Here is a 17,782-nt window from a genome sequence, read left to right on the forward strand (position 1 = left end):
GGTAAACGCTGCATTCGTCGGATCAATTGGAAGCTCTGAGACTCACAGCTGTAATCGTTGCAAAAAGTGCTTCTAAAATGTATTGACATAAGTATTCACAGCGTTGTGTCCAATAGCTATTTCATTTTCAATTTATTAGCAAACATTTCTAGAAACATGTTTTCACTTTGTCATTATAGGGTATTGTGTGTAGATGGGTGAATAAAAGATTGAATCCATTTTGAATTCAGGCTGTAACGTAACAGAATTTGCAGTGTGTCAAGGGGTATCAGTACTTTATGAAGGCGCTGTAACTGCCATATAACTAGACCGAGACTGCCCCCATGTGTTACAAAGTATACATCGACATACAGGCTTTATAATCTTAATAGTATAAAAAAAACACCTCAACCACATTGGTGTTGGACATTTATTTCATACGCTCTTTATACAGTACGTGTCTGTCACATTTCATTCAAATTCACGTTAATTAAAAATAAAAAGGGCACACAAGTTGCGTAGTTGTGAAAAGACTTGCTACATTAGGAAACAATACGAGCGCCCATCTTCCTGTACGAACATCCAATGCTTTGTTTTCATTTACTTTTAAATAAACTCCATGATTCTGTCAATGTGCCCTTGTTATAAGTAGAAAGTTAAAAATTTGAAATGATCACAATAAATATGGACATAATTTCAACTCTGTACATGTTGTGATTACTAACCAGATCAGTCACCCAATACAGTCTTCGTTCACAATCGCTGCTGTCTTTGTCTGTTCCTCAGGCTAGAACGGATGGGGAAACAATATTTGTATATATATATATATATATATATATATATCATTGTATATAGACTTATTTTTCTACTGTATGTTTGTTTTACTCCATGTGTAACTCTGTGCTGTTGTAGTATGTGTCGAACTGTTTTGCTTTATCTTGGCCAGGTCGCAATTGTAAATGAGAACTTGTTCTCAACTTGCCTACCTGGTTAAATAAAGGTGAGAAAAAAAATGTGTCCCATAATGCACCTTCATCCTGGAACATGCTTCAGAAGATCGTAAAGTCAGGGGAGTTAGTGTCCTTGCCTGTTTTTAAGACTCTGATCGACGACACTGTTTGTGACAACTGCAGTTGTTTCTAATCTTCAATTGTATCTTTAACTTGTGACACTTTGTCTTTTGTGTTTATTTGGTATTTTTCTGTAATATTTTATGGACACGGCTTCTATTTCCCTGTTTAGCACTCTTGCCAGGTCGCCCTTGAAAATAGTTTTTTTAAACTTAAAAATGGGTCTTACCTGGTTAAATAAAGGTTTAAAAAATAAAATAAGTACACCTTCGGTTCAGCATTAGAAATGTGTGGTGGACCCAAACATTTTCCCTACATATTATATTAATATTTACCCTCTATTCCACGTAATCACCAACTTTTAAAAAGTTATCACATTTGAGAAACCGTACAGCAGAAACAAAAGTGAAAAGATAAGTGCTAAAACGTTCCTGAGAAATACAGTATGGTTAAAAAAAAAGATCCCCCCCCCCTCCCAGTTTACAGCCTCAGTTGAGGCATGACATCATCACTATGCGCCATCTTGAATAGAACGTGTGTCTATGCTGACATCACTGTTTTCCCAAAGCATTTCAAGCCACTCTACCCTACAACATTTCATACAGTTTTCTGTTGTAATCCAGTTTGGTTTCCGAGCAGGTACTTTTTCAGGATCGTAGCAATCTCTTCGGCGTTTTGTCGGTTTGCAGGCGACTGCGACAGCATTTTACTGATGACTTTATGCTGCAGCAGAAAACATATGGGACAAAATGAAGATACTGTGTACTCACTCTGAAACAAGTTGTATAGACAGGCAAACGGACAGTTGTCACCACTCCTTACCTCTAAGATAAACTTCTCACGGAAGTCAGAGGGAAATGTCTGTGTCCGCAGGCTCTGGAACACCTGTGATTAAATGGGGCAGAACTCCAGAGTAAGAAGTGATGCTTTAGAAGTCAATAGCTAGATTTCCATCCAATTGGCGACACATTTTCATGCGAATATTCTACAATCTGCATAAAAACAGCATTTTCCCACCAGAGATGTTTCCATCAACTTGTTTCAGATAAAAGGCTGTGATGACGTAGTGCACCTAGAAAACACTTTTAACACGATGATAGCAGACAGGGGGGGGGGTTACCACGATGATGATGATAGCGGAGAGGGGGGGTTACCACGATGATGATGATAGCGGAGAGGGGGGGTTACCACGATGATGATGATAGCAGACAGGGGGGGGGGTTACCACGATGATGATGATAGCGGAGAGGGGGGGGGTTACCACGATGATGATGATAGCGGAGAGGGGGGGTTACCACGATGATGATGATAGCGGAGAGGGGGGGTTACCACGATGATGATGATAGCGGAGAGGGGGGGTTACCACGATGATGATGATAGCAGACAGGGGGGGGGGGTTACCACGATGATGATGATAGCGGAGAGGGGGGGTTACCACGATGATGATGATAGCGGAGAGGGGGGGTTACCACGATGATGATGATAGCGGAGAGGGGGGGTTACCACGATGATGATGATAGCGGAGAGGGGGGGGGGGGTTACCACGATGATGATGATAGCGGAGAGGGGGGGGGGGTGTTACCACGATGATGATGATAGCGGAGAGGGGGGGGGGGTGTTACCACGATGATGATGATAGCGGAGAGGGGGGGGGGGTGTTACCACGATGATGATGATAGCGGAGAGGGGGGGGGTGTTACCACGATGATGATAGCGGAGAGGGGGGGGGGTGTTACCACGATGATGATGATAGCGGAGAGGGGGGGGGGTGTTACCACGATGATGATGATAGCGGAGAGGGGGGGGGTGTTACCACGATGATGATGATAGCGGAGAGGGGGGGGGGGTTACCACGATGATGATGATAGCGGAGAGGGGGGGGTGTTACCACGATGATGATGATAGCGGAGAGGGGGGGGGGGGTGTTACCACGATGATGATGATAGCGGAGAGGGGGGGGGGGGTGTTACCACGATGATGATGATAGCGGAGAGGGGGGGGGGGGGGTGTTACCACGATGATGATGATGATAGCGGAGAGGGGGGGGGGGTGTTACCACGATGATGATGATGATAGCGGAGAGGGGGGGGGGGGTGTTACCACGATGATGATGATGATAGCGGAGAGGGGGGGGGGGTGTTACCACGATGATGATGATGATAGCGGAGAGGGGGGGGGTGTTACCACGATGATGATGATGATAGCGGAGAGGGGGGGGGGTGTTACCACGATGATGATGATGATAGCGGAGAGGGGGGGTTACCACGATGATGATAGCGGACAGGGGGGGTAACACGATGATGATAGCGGACAGGGGGGGTTAACACGATGATGATAGCGGACAGGGGGGGTTAACACGATGATGATAGCGGACAGGGGATTACACGATGATGATAGCGGACAGGGGGGGGTTACGCGATAATGATAGCGGTCAGGGGGGGGGTTACGCGATAATGATAGCGGACAGGGGGGGGTTACGCGATAATGATAGCGGACAGGGGGGGGGTTACGCGATAATGATAGCGGACAGGGGGGGGTTACGCGATAATGATAGCGGACAGGGGGGGGTTACGCGATAATGATAGCGGACAGGGGGGGTTACGCGATAACGATAGCGGACGGGGGGGTGTTACGCGATAACGATAGCGGACGGGGGGGGGGGGGTTACGCGATAACGATAGCGGACGGGGGGGGTTACGCGATAACGATAGCGGCCGGGGGGGTTACGCGATAACGATAGCGGCCGGGGGGGTTACGCGATAACGATAGCGGACAGGGGGGGTTACACGATGACGATAGCGGACAGGGGGGTTACACGATGACGATAGCGGACAGGGGGGTTACACGATGACGATAGCGGACAGGGGGGTTACACGATGACGATAGCGGACAGGGGGGTTACACGATGACGATAGCGGGCAGGGGGGGGTTACACGATGACGATAGCGGACAGGGGTGGGTTACACGATGACGATAGCGGACAGGGGGGGTTACACGATGACGATAGCGGACAGGGGGGGTTACACGATGACGATAGCGGACAGGGGGGGTTACACGATGACGATAGCGGACAGGGGGGGTTACACGATGACGATAGCGGACAGGGGGGGTTACACGATGACGATAGCGGACAGGGGGGGTTACACGATGATGATAGCGGACAGGGGGGGTTACACGATGATGATAGCGGACAGGGGGGGTTACACGATGATGATAGCGGACAGGGGGGGTTACACGATGATGATAGCGGACAGGGGGGGTTACACGATGATGATAGCGGACAGGGGGGGTTACACGATGATGATAGCGGACAGGGGGGGTTACACGATGATGATAGCGGACAGGGGGGGTTACACGATGATGATAGCGGACAGGGGGGGTTACACGATGATGATAGCGGACAGGGGGGGTTACACGATGATGATAGCGGACAGGGGGGGTTACACGATGATGATAGCGGACAGGGGGGGTTACACGATGATGATAGCGGACAGGGGGGGTTACACGATGATGATAGCGGATGGGGGGGGTTATATGATGATGATAGTGGACAGGGGGGGGGGTTATATGATGATGATAGTGGACAGGGGGGGGGGATATACGATGATGATAGTGGACCGCAATGATTGTCCAGTGAGAAGATTTTGGGCATGGTTTAACATGACACAGAACCAGATGTGAAAGCTACTGGGCATGGTTTAACATGATACAGAACCAGATGTGAAAGCTACTAGGGGGTGTTTAACATGACACAGAACCAGATGTGAAAGCTACTAGGCGGTGTTTAACATGACACAGAACCAGATGTGAAAGCTACTGGGCGGTGTTTAACGTGACACAGAACCAGATGTGAAAGCTACTAGGCGGTGTTTAACATGACACAGAACCAGATGTGAAAGCTACTGGGCGGTGTTTAACGTGACACAGAACCAGATGTGAAAGCTACTGGGCGGTGTTTAACGTGACACAGAACCAGATGTGAAAGCTACTAGGCGGTGTGCTCACCTCGCTCTTCTCTGAGAGAGTGGACATGTACCACAGGAGTTCAAACCATATCAGTCCCAGAGAGAATATATCCGTTTTCTCATCATATTTCCCCCCAGTCTTCTGGAAATACAAAAGTAATTTGTGGTTTGAGAGAGAATAACTAAACAGGAGTCCTTATGGACATGACCAGACATAAAATGTATGCACCCATGACTAAATCGCTTTTGATAAAAGCATCTGCTAAATGGCATATATTATGGCTAGACCAATCAATTTGTTGAGCTGAAAATATGATTGATTGGCTAAACAAAACTCCATTACCTGCTCAGGGCTGATGTAAAATGGTGTTCCTTTGTTGACAGTCCTGTACATTGATGCTTCACTCAGAGTGGTGATCGTGGTCACAAGACCAAAGTCTCCGATCTTCACCATGCCATCACTTCCAAACAATATGTTCTCTGGCTAAAAAAAAGAAAGAGATCACATTTATTAGGTGTCATTTTTCCATAAATGTCATAAATAATGTGGTTAACTTGGCATCTGAAAAACACAGGAAGACAGATTCTCACAAATACCTTTAAGTCTCTGTGAATAAGTCCTTCAGAGTGGATGTATTCCACTCCACAAACCATTTGCTGAAATATTCCAAGTGCCTTGTCCTTGCTTCTACCCTTATTTATGTTGATCCAGTCCTTCAGTGTCCCTCCCTCACAGAACTCCATCTGAATGAACAAACAAGTCCCGTCTCCATTTCTGAAGAAACAACAACCCACAAATACAGAAGTCAAGAAATTTTCTCAGGGACATAGTCAACTGAATTGATAAATACACACATAATGGTAAAGTGATTCACCTTGAGCTGGAATCAGTCATTGAGTGGTTTGCTTGGTCTTCGCTGGCTGTTTCAGACAGGTCTAAATCTGATTGATTTGTTACATGTGTAGATCCATCTCCCTGGTCTGAATAATTGTCAGAATCTTCTGAGATTCTAGACTGGACCGACGACCTAAGAGTTGAAAACAATAATATGCTCCTGAATTTAACATTTTTGATGATCACAAATGAATGAATCTAAATGGCAAAATTAGAATTAATACTGTCTTTACTAACTCTGTGCTGTAGCCTCCATCGACCCACTTGGCATCCTCAGACCAAGTCGTATAGTAGCGAACAATGTTAGAATGTTCCAAGGTAGCCAGTGCTTCCACTTCACGTTTTGCTTCTCTGTAAGAGATGGGAATCATAATTACAACATGTAAATGAACAGCTGATAGTTCCTAATGAGCATCAACTATAGCATACAGAAGACACACAACACGGTAAGAGGGATACACACTAGAGGTCGACAGATTAATCGGAATGACCGATTAATTAGGGCCGATTTCAAGTTTTCATAACACACTATTCATAACACGTTTAGGAGGAACAAAATGGGGATAGTAACGTCTTAGCCAATGACTGTATATATGAATGGACAAAGCCATTGATCACGTGACACCATTCATTCCTATGTGAAGACTCAACACTGAAGCCAAAGCCGTGTTCGAATACCCATACTAACATACTAAATTTTTTTTTTTAGAGCTAAGCTAAGAATGACAGGAATACTCAAGTCAATAAACGTTGACTAGTTAGATAGCCTATAGTTAATATACTGGCAAGTTTGATGTATAACTACTAACATTAGGTAGCTAGCTAACATAACGGTAAATACTGCTGTAATGATATGCTATGTGGTTCGTAAGGACAGCGTAGCTAACATACTGCTGTAACGATATGCTATGTGGTTCATAAGGACAGCGTAGCTAACATACTGCTGTAACGATATGCTATGTGGTTCATAAGGACAGCGAAGCTAACATACTGGTACATACTGCTGTAACGATATGCTATGTGGTTCATAAGGACAGCGTAGCTAACATACTGCTGTAACGATATGCTATGTGGTTCATAAGGACAGCGAAGCTAACATACTGGTACATACTGCTGTAACGATATGCTATGTGGTTCGTAAGGACAGCGTAGCTAACATACTGGTATATACTGCTGTAATGATATGCTATGTGGTTCGTAAGGACAGCGTAGCTAATATACTGGTACATACTGCTGTAATGATATGCTATGTGGTTCGTAAGGACAGCGTAGCTAACATACTGGTACATACTGCTGTAACGATATGCTATGTGGTTCGTAAGGACAGCGAAGCTAACATACTGGTACATACTGCTGTAACGATATGCTATGTGGTTCGTAAGGACAGCGTAGCTAACATACTGGTACATACTGCTGTAATGATATGCTATGTGCTTCGTAAGGACAGCGTAGCTAACATACTGGTACATACTGCTGTAATGATATGCTATGTGGTTCGTAAGGACAGCGTAGCTAACATACTGGTACATACTGCTGTAATGATATGCTATGTGGTTCATAAGGACAGCGTAGCTAACATACTGCTGTAACGATATGCTATGTGGTTCATAAGGACAGCGTAGCTAACATACTGCTGTAACGATATGCTATGTGGTTCATAAGGACAGCGAAGCTAACATACTGGTACATACTGCTGTAACGATATGCTATGTGGTTCGTAAGGACAGCGTAGCTAACATACTGGTACATACTGCTGTAATGATATGCTATGTGGTTCGTAAGGACAGCGTAGCTAACATACTGGTACATACTGCTGTAACGATATGCTATGTGGTTCATAAGGACAGCGTAGCTAACATACTGCTGTAACGATATGCTATGTGGTTCATAAGGACAGCGAAGCTAACATACTGGTACATACTGCTGTAATGATATGCTATGTGGTTCGTAAGGACAGCGTAGCTAACATACTGGTACATACTGCTGTAATGATATGCTATGTGGTTCGTAAGGACAGCGTAGCTAACATACTGGTACATACTGCTGTAATGATATGCTATGTGGTTCGTAAGGACAGCGTAGCTAACATACTGGTACATACTGCTGTAATGATATGCTATGTGGTTCGTAAGGACAGCGTAGCTAACATACTGGTACATACTGCTGTAATGATATGCTATGTGGTTCGTAAGGACAGCGTAGCTAACATACTGGTACATACTGCTGTAATGATATGCTATGTGGTTCGTAAGGACAGCGTAGCTAACATACTGGTACATACTGCTGTAATGATATGCTATGTGGTTCGTAAGGACAGCGTAGCTAACATACTGGTACATACTGCTGTAATGATATGCTATGTGGTTCGTAAGGACAGCGTAGCTAACATACTGGTACATACTGCTGTAATGATATGCTGTGGTTCGTAAGGATAGCGTAGCTAACAAATTGTCAGCCAACATAACGTGTAACTTATTTGAAAAGTAATTACTTTATTACATTGCTCAACATTTGTCATAATTAGTTAAAGCAATGAATTTGTATCCGCTTTCGTTGTACTTCGGCTGCATATTCTCCGCCATTTTCTTCAAATCTGAAAACGATGCGAAGCCACGACCATTTCCTGAAGAATTGCATTATGGGCCCTAAAGTGTCCCAGAAATCGTGTCCCCTGCTTGTATACTTCATATTTTGGCGAATATAGTATGACATCCGAGAACTTCTGGCATACTAACTACATCCATACTACGACCAATAGGTATACTATATACTCAATTCACATCACAAATAGTACAGTTAGTATGAGAATTCAAACACAGCTCATGAAAACATGGCATCTCATAGAAACATAACATGCAGATTGAGCTACTCCAGGAAGTGACGTTGCAGGCTAGCTCAGTGCTGCCCCCTCTTATTGAGTAACTCATGTTGAAGGCCGACCGGGGTACTGCAGGCTGCCATTTGCAACTAAACTATCCATATAACTTCTTCTGTGTGTGATTTTAAAATAAATCGTTTGAAGGACATCTGGTGTATTAGAAGCAACTATTGGTAAACAATTGTCTTTGAATTATGTTTTTTCAAGGTTTTCCACATGGAAAAATGGCAATCTATTTGATTTGACCATAACGGAGATCCTGTTTTCCTGCTGCAGTACCACAGTCGGCCTTTAACTTTGTGGCTTCAACGAGGGGGCAGTCTTTCTCCTCTGGTCTTACCCCATATTCTGCACAATCTTCACGGCGTACGTTTTTCCATCCAATTTGTGTTGGGCTTTAGTGACACACCCAAAGCCTCCTGCACCCAGAACACTCAATAATTTGAAATCTTCGGAAAACCTGAAATCAAAACATAATTCAGATCTTGAGTATTATAATAGTGAGGGTAGACTATGGTGAATGTTTTAATAGTGAGGGTAGCCTATGGTGAATGTTTTAATAGTGAGGGTAGCCTAGGGTGAATGTTTTAATAGTGAGGGTAGAAAAGAGGTAATATGCGTTTTTCTCTTTATTCACAGGTGAATGGGATCTTAGTACTATTGGTCAGGTGGTCCTATTGGTTACCCAGGAACAGTTTGATTAATAAAGACATAATAATAAAGGTTAATAAAGGTCTACCTGGAGCTTTCAGTCAGTCTGATGAAAATATCTTGATCATCACTGGAGAAAAAGAGAACACTTTCAAATTCACCCGCCCCATATCAATTAAAACCTCCTTCCCCAAATATATCAATTAAAACCTCCTTCCCCAAATATATCAATTAAAACCTCCTTCCTCAAATATATCAATTAAAAACTCCTTCCACAAATATACACTGCTCAAAAAAATAAAGGGAACACTAAAATAACACATCCTAGATCTGAATGAATGAAATATTCTTATTAAATAGTTTCCTCTTGCAGGAACTGCTGACACACTCCAGCCACATGAGGTCTAGCATTGTCTTGCATTAGGAGGAACCCAGGGCCAACCGCACCAGCATATGGTCTCACAGGGGGTCTGAGGATCTCATCTCGGTACCTAATGGCAGTCAGGTTACCTCTGGCGAGCACATGGAGGGCTGTGCAGCCCCCCAAAGAAATGCCACCCCACACCATGACTGACCCACCGCCAAACCGGTCATGCTGGAGGATGTTGCAGGCAGCAGAACGTTCTCCACGGCGTCTCCAGACTCTGTCACATGTGCTCAGTGTGAACCTGCTTTCATCTGTGAAGAGCACAGGGCGCCAGTGGCGAATTTGCCAATCTTGGTGTTCTCTGGCAAATGCCAAACGTCCTGCACAGTGTTGGGCGGTAAGCACAACCCCCACCTGTGGACGTCGGGCCCTCATACCACCCTCACGGAGTCTGTTTCTGACCGTTTGAGCAGACACATGCACATTTGTGGCCTGCCGGAGGTCATTTTGCAGGGCTTTGCCAGTGCTCCTCCTGCTCCTCCTTGCACAAAGGCGGAGGTAGCGGTCCTGCTGCTGGGTTGTTGCCCTCCTACGGCCTCCTCCACGTCTCCTGATGTACTGGCCTGTCTCCTGGTAGCGCCTCCACGCTCTGGACACTACGCTGACAGACACAGCAAACCTTCTTGCCACAGCTCGCATTGATGTGCCATCCTGGATGAGCTGCACTACCTGAGCCACTTGTGTGGATTGTAGACTCCGTCTCATGCTACCACTAGAGTGAAAGCACCGCCAGCATTCAAAAGTGACCAAAACATCAGCCAGGAAGCATAGGAACTGAGAAGTGGTCTGTGGTCACCACCTGCAGAACCACTCCTTTATTGGGGGTGTCTTGCTAATTGCCTATAATTTCCACCTGTTGTCTATTCCATTTGCACAACAGCATGTGACATTTATTGTCAATCAGTGTTGCTTCCTAAGTGGACAGTTTGATTTCACAGAAGTGTGATTGACGTGGAGTTACATTGTTGTTTAAGTGTTCCCTTTATTTTTTTGAGCAGTGTATATATATATATATATCTCAATTAGAAACTCCTTCCCCAAATTCAAAATGAAACGTTTTACATTCACAGAACAAAGAGAAACTTTATCATTTTTGAGGAAAGGTCTGATGTTATAGAGTTGGCAGCACAGTATGACACAGCTTGCCACTAGCTGACGGAGGAAACATCCTGTACTGTTTCCTATATTAATTATAAGTAATAGAATATATAAGTACCTGCAGTCATTTTCTATTTTGTTTGTGAAATTGGATACTGAACATGGAACATGATTACATTTCTGTATCTTTTAGTTTCATTTGTTATATATATATTTTTCCCCTATGTGTGCCACATTCAGACTTACCTCTCGTATTTAATAAGCTTTCCTCCACAGCTTGCTTCATCCTTCATTTTCCACACTTTCTCTCCCAACTTTTCTGCTTTGCCGCTACTTTGCAGGTCATAAAGATGCTTATTCACTAATTTTCTTGATTGGCCCAATTCTCTGGCAATTTGTTGCACACTCATCCCTCTTCCATCACTCTTTGACATCAGCACCCTCCTCAGTTCCTCCTCTGTGATGCCAGGGGTCTCAGAAGGACTAGGCACTCGATCTGACTCTGGAACACTCACAGAGACAGACGCCGCCCCTGGTTTCTCCACAGACCAGACTGGTGGAATGTCTGGTGTTACATAAAGAAGTCCAGCTTTGTTTAAAGCGTACAGGACACTGTTTACATCCTTGGCCTTCTTTAGTCCAACAGCCTTCGCTATCTGGAGGGCAGTGGATCCTTGTTTCTTCTCCTTTAAAAAGGTACATATTCTCTCCTCCAACTGGTCTCCTTGCTGGTTGTCGCAGGACATAGTCACTAGAATGTTGAAGCATGGGAGTAAAGGATAAAATTACAGACTTTAGCCAGTTGATGTTCAGTGTACAAGTTACAATTATGAAATCATTGTCATATACTGTTGGAAGTTAGCCTGTTGGAAGCAGCCTGATTGCTGCGTCAACTTAATAAGGGAAACTTAGAGATGTTGGCAATGAAGCCCTTTATCTACTTCCCCAGAGTCTGGTGAACTCTGGGTACCATTTGTATGTGTCTGCATCCAGTATGAAGGACATTAGAGGTAGTTTCACTAGCCAATGCTAACTAGCGTTAGCGCAAAGACTGGCAGTCTATGGTATCTAATAGCAAGCTAGAAGTTACCATAGACATCCAGTCATTGCGCTAACGTTAGTTAACAACTTGCTCCAAACTGCACACAGACATACAAATGATATCCACGAGTTCATCTGACTCAAAGGAAGTAGTAGGGCTTCATTGCCAAAATCCTGAATGAAATAGAATGTTGAACGCAGCAATCGGGATGATTCCACCAGTCAGTATGTTGGAAACCTCTGAGCATAAAATACACAGTTCATGCTTTTCAACCATAAATAATACAAACTGCTGAAAAGCAGCTATTCGTTTTACAAGTTATTACTAATACAAACAGCTATATACAGTTTAATGTATTTATTAATGTAATCAGTGTGAAACATGATGAATACTTGAGCAGTATTTCTAAAATGGTCTCATAACATATAGTTGCTAATCTATAGGATCCCTCATGGTAAACAGGTAAGGTCGTATTTCATATAAATAAACAGATTTGAAACTTTACATTTATATAAGTACTCGGGTCTACGTCGGATTTCGTCTTACCTTCGAGGTGACGAGATAGATGACTTGCGAGTGTTCTCTTTTCGGTTATGCCTAGATGGGATCCAGCTTTTGTCAAATTCAGGTCATAAGCATAATTTGTTTTGCATTTTAGCTAGCCCTAACTCCTTTCCTACTTCTCATAACCTGTCACGCCTAACCTGCTGCGTCAATTCTCCTAACCTGCTGTGTCAGCTGCATCAATTCTCCTAAACCTGCTTCAAAATATCAAATCTGACAAAAACTTAATCCATTCTAGCCATTACCCTTATTTTCTAGTTCTTCGACCCGGAAATTAGTTACCTCTTCGTTCAGCCATCCCTATGGCGAAAATGAATGTGGAGAGAATAGGGTTTAGGAATAAACGCCCAAAATAAGGTCTGAGGTTAACACAGGTTTTGGAGATCTTATACTTATTTTTTTGTATGAGAAAGGAGTCAGCTAACATGACCTTTATGAATTATGAAGACTTTATGTGCTTTAAAAAAAAATATACAATTCTAAATTCACAAAAAGTGACGTTAATCGATTAAGATTATCCCACAGAGCAAAAAGTATAAAATCTTCTAAACCTGTGTTTACCACATACCCAACATATTTTTGTCGTTTATCCAAAAACGCCATTCATTTTCTCCATAGGATCTGTCCAATGAACCATGACGGAGTTAGTGCCTACAAAAAGACGCCATTACTATTTCTCTAGTGTCCTGTAGACAATTTCGTTTTCGATTCGCCTGAAAACAGAACTGAAACTGATATGAGTGTCAGCCTGTGATTAGCCTGAACAGCTGCTAGTGGTCGCTATTGACCAAATAAAATAAAGGCAAATAGCGCCACCTAGCGGCTGTTCAGGCTACCTCTTACTGCCATTATTTTAGGCAAATGTCCACTGTTATTACTTAGATTGTATGTCTATTTTGAGTTAAATGAAATTCCTGACTAACACATGCATTCTTATCAAATAGGGCTACCTGCTTTTCACAATCCCCAAATCCAGAACAAATACAGTATTCTATAGAGCTGTTATTACGTCAAACTCCCTTCCATCTCATATTGCTCAAATGAACAGCAAACCTGGTTTTAAAAAAAAGTCTGTATTATGTCATGTTTCATGTGGACCCCATGGAGAGTAACTGCAGCTTTTACAACAGCTAAAGGGGATCCTAATAAATACAAATATTTTGTCAGTTCATGAAGTGTATTTTAAAAAGCCCATCTAGTCAACAGTATAAGCCTGAAACATTCATAACGTTCTTGTCCATTTGAGAAAAGCACATCATGTATTACTTCCTGTTAATCTGCTTTATCTTAATGCCTCATACCGTAGCCTACAGTACATAACATAGCCTACATAACATACCACAGCTTACAGTATATACCGTAGCCTACAGTACATAACATACCGTAGCCTACATAACATAATCTACATAACATACCGTAGCCTATGTAACCAATGTGAAATTGCTAGCTAGTTAGCGGTGGTGTGCGCTAACAGTGTTTCAATCGGTGACGTCACTCGCTCTGAGACCTTGAAGTAGTTGTTTCCCTTGCTCTGCTCTGCGGCGAGATGGGTAACGGTGCTTCGTGGGTGACTGTTGATGTGTGCAGAGGGTCCCTAGTTCGAGCGAGGAGAGAGACGGAAGCTATACTGTTACACCTACATAACATACCATAGCCTACAGTACATGGCATGGTGTATAGTATCAACATCAAGGACCAGGTACTCTTGGTAAACTAAAGCAATGGTTTCAACATGGGACTTGTACCCTTATAGTATGTCAACTGTTTCTTCATGGATACACAGGATCCTGCATTCATGACAAGTGGGAAACTACATTCAAATGAATGTAAGATATTAACATAGAGCTTCCTATTGGTTGATTCGGATACTATCAAGTGGGGAATCTCAGCTATGATCTAAACAGAATACTCTGTAATGTCAAAGAGGAAGAATTAAAAAATATATATATTTTAATTAATGATTAGATAAGTATTCAACCCCCTGAGTCAATAATACATGTTAGACTCACCTTTGGCAGCAATTAGAGCTGTGAGTCTTTCTGGGTAATTCTCTAAGAGCTTTGCACACCTGGTTTGTACAATATTTGCCCATTATTTGTTAAAAAAAATGTATTCAAGTTGAAGTTCTGTCAACTTGGTTATTATGCGGCTTGTTAAGCAAATGATTACCCCTGAACTGGTTTAGGCTTGTCATAACAAAGGGGTTGCAACAACATTCATACATCTGGCATAGCATCGCATAACACATGACAGGCTGCTCATGATTGAGACGGGATGCTTGAACAGAATAATGCTTCATAATTATCTCTTCACAGCCTAGAACATTCATAACATGACTACATAGGCTAATCGAGTCATCAATATGCAACTGAACTATAAATGTAACAATAGGCTCAACATCATTGACAGGTCAACTTAACTTGCCATTATGAATAGAATGCCGGACATCGGAGAAATGGCCGAACAATCTTTTTTGGGCAGACCATAGAATAGATGTACCATACCTGATGTGCTTGACCAGGTTCCCACTCATATGGTGCTCCGCGTTAGGGGAACCAGTAGGGTCCAGGACAACGGCAGAGTGGATCCTGCGATTGACATACTAAACGCAAGTGGTTATACAGTGGGGCAAAAAAGTATTTAGTCAGCCACCAATTGTGCAAGTTCTCCCACTTAAAAAGATGAGGCCTGTAATTTTCATCATAGGTACACTTCAACTATGACAGACAAAATAAGAAAAAAAATCCAGAAAATCACACTGTAGGATTTAATGAATTTATTTGCAAATTATGGTGGAAAATAAGTACCAAGTAAAAATGTCTAAATGTCCTCAAACATAACATATTCAAGTATAGTACTGTCCAATCTCTCACTAAAATGGTCCATCTTGTGCAGCTTACCAAGAGTATCCAGTGGTAGTTTGTCACATTGCAAGTTCCAATCCATCAACTGTGCTGCCTCCAGACTGGTGTACAGGGAGAGGAATGAAGTTACCTTTATATATGTGGCAGGCCATCTTTTGTCAGGAAGGTTGCAGTTTGCCACATATTGACCCTTCTAGCCTCTTATTTTGAACCATGACACAAAAACAACTCTGCAGACATGCATTTACCTTTGTGTTCTTGCGCATCACCACCTTATCCCCACACAGGATATTCCCTGCCAGAAGGTGATCCACAATAAAAAAAACACCCCTCTCCACATGAAGGTCAATCATCTTCAGTTGGAGGTAGAAGTCAATGACCTAAACTAGAATATAGTTGGTCCAAGTTGACATGATGCCCAGGCAACAACTCTAATTCTACTGTATACCAACAGCATGCATGGAAATGTCATCCAATTCAACCATAACATACCTCCCCACTAAGCCACTCATTGTGCTTCAACGTAAGGAAGTCATGGAGGTGCAGGATGGCCACGGATCCCTCCTACCATATCCTTGCGGTTGGCCTTGTCCACGCCACGCGACGACATTGCCCACAATTTCTTCACCAATGGGCAGACAAATGGTGTCCAAACTGCCTGACTGTACATATGTGATCCACATGCAGTAGGAAAACATGCAGAATGTAACCAAAACAGTCACGTTCCACTTACTGTATTCTCCAATTCATCATCCCTGCTGGGGTGTTTCTCAGACAGAGACTATTGAATAAAAGGTGAGAGTTCAGATTCGGACATGTTGGGTAGTCCTTTGCATGCGGTGATGTGTAACGATCGTCTGTTGAATTAGGTGTGGACCAAAGCGCAGCGTGGTAAGTGTTCATGTTATTTCTTATTTAAACAGAACACTAAACAAAAAGAACAAACGAGAATGAACGAAAACGAAACAGTCCTGTCAGGTGCAGCAACACATAACAGAAAACAACTACCCACAAAACACAGGTGGGAAAAGGCTACCTAAGTATGATTCTCAATCAAAGACAACGATAGACAGCTGCCTCTGATTGAGAACCACACCCGGCCAAACACACAGAAATAGAAAACATAGAACACAAAACATAGAATGCCTACCCCCAACTCACGCCCTGACCAAACCAAAATAGCGACGTAAAAAGGATCTCTAAGGTCAGGGCGTGACAGGATGTAAGTTTCCTTTAACAATCCGTCTTCCAGATAGATGACACAGACACAGGAACCTTGGGATAAAAGTCTTTAGTAATAAAACGCAATTGTAGACAGAGATTCATATACAGAATACCTCAGTAGTCTATAGTAAAGATCTGTGTGGTGAAACAAGAGACAACACTCTTTTATACAACCTACCATCAATCACATCTTAACACTGTTACATTGGATTAGATACAAAGTATCTAAGATGAGTAAAACATGTCTAGACTGTGGTTTCTCACTCTACTATCTCGGCCATGATGCCTGTGTGACTATCAGCAGGAGCAGACTGTGGTTTCTCACTCTACTATCTCGGCCATGATGCCTGTGTGACTATCAGCAGGAGCAGACAGTTCTCAGCCTGAAAACTAAAGCAGTACATCTCCATTTACCCAGTACTTTTCCATCATTGCGCCTTGCAAGCATACAAAGATTATCACATACAGTGGGGAGAACAAGTATTTGATACACTGCCGATTTTGCAGGTTTTCCTACTTACAAAGCATGTAGAGGTCTGTAATTTTTATCATAGGTACACTTCAAATGAATTACTTAAAAATCATACAATGTGATTTTCTGGATTTTTGTTTTAGATTCCGTCTCTCACAGTTGAAGTGTACCTATGATAAAAATTACAGACCTCTACATGCTTTGTAAGTAGGAAAACCTGAAAAATCGGCAGTGTATCAAATACTTGTTCTCCCCACTGTATATACACAGTAATCATGGCATTGGTGTAGCCCCACACCCGACCCCAGGGTAACCCCCAACAGACAGACCTGCATTTTGTGTTCATGGATATACATAAAACCCATGAGGACCACATGTCTGAGAAGCCCTGGTAGAGGAATGATTGGGTGATTTGTCCTTTTGCCAAAATCATCCTGGCCAAGGCCTCCGCTCCAGTTTCTGCCATGTCTTCCTCTTCCTGTGCCACACAGGACTGGATGCCTTCAGCAAAGGACACCATGTCTTCCTCCGACATGTGGTAAGGGAAACCGATGGTGGGCATTCAGCTGGAAAATTGTTCACGGCACTCAGGGGTCAGGTGGTAAATCCCTAGGTTAGTAGGCCCCGCAGCACCTCCTTCAAGGCATTGGTTT

The 17,782-nt window shown here is 43.1% G+C and overlaps 1 protein-coding gene across 5 annotated transcripts in view; it reads right to left on the minus strand.

Annotated features, from left to right (window-relative positions):
* Nucleotides 1-395: 395 nt before the first annotated feature.
* pkz (protein kinase containing Z-DNA binding domains) overlaps nucleotides 396-17,782 on the minus strand; it is a 39,452-nt gene continuing 22,065 nt past the window's right edge. For 2 of the 5 annotated variants that reach the window (XM_071391295.1, XM_071391294.1), the window contains exons 3-12: nucleotides 11,210-11,714; nucleotides 9,527-9,568; nucleotides 9,128-9,247; nucleotides 6,147-6,260; nucleotides 5,890-6,042; nucleotides 5,612-5,789; nucleotides 5,358-5,498; nucleotides 5,055-5,156; nucleotides 1,872-1,934; nucleotides 396-1,772 (exon numbers count right to left, since the gene is read on the minus strand). In XM_071391295.1, coding sequence (XP_071247396.1) covers nucleotides 1,647-1,772; nucleotides 1,872-1,934; nucleotides 5,055-5,156; nucleotides 5,358-5,498; nucleotides 5,612-5,789; nucleotides 5,890-6,042; nucleotides 6,147-6,260; nucleotides 9,128-9,247; nucleotides 9,527-9,568; nucleotides 11,210-11,714 — 1,544 coding nt within the window. In that variant the 3' untranslated portion in view covers nucleotides 396-1,646. The other 3 variants (XM_071391296.1, XM_071391297.1, XM_071391293.1) reach the window with 3 other exon arrangements.

The sequence above is a fragment of the Salvelinus alpinus genome, chromosome 3, assembly GCF_045679555.1.
Source record: "Salvelinus alpinus chromosome 3, SLU_Salpinus.1, whole genome shotgun sequence".
Taxonomy (NCBI): domain Eukaryota; kingdom Metazoa; phylum Chordata; class Actinopteri; order Salmoniformes; family Salmonidae; genus Salvelinus; species Salvelinus alpinus.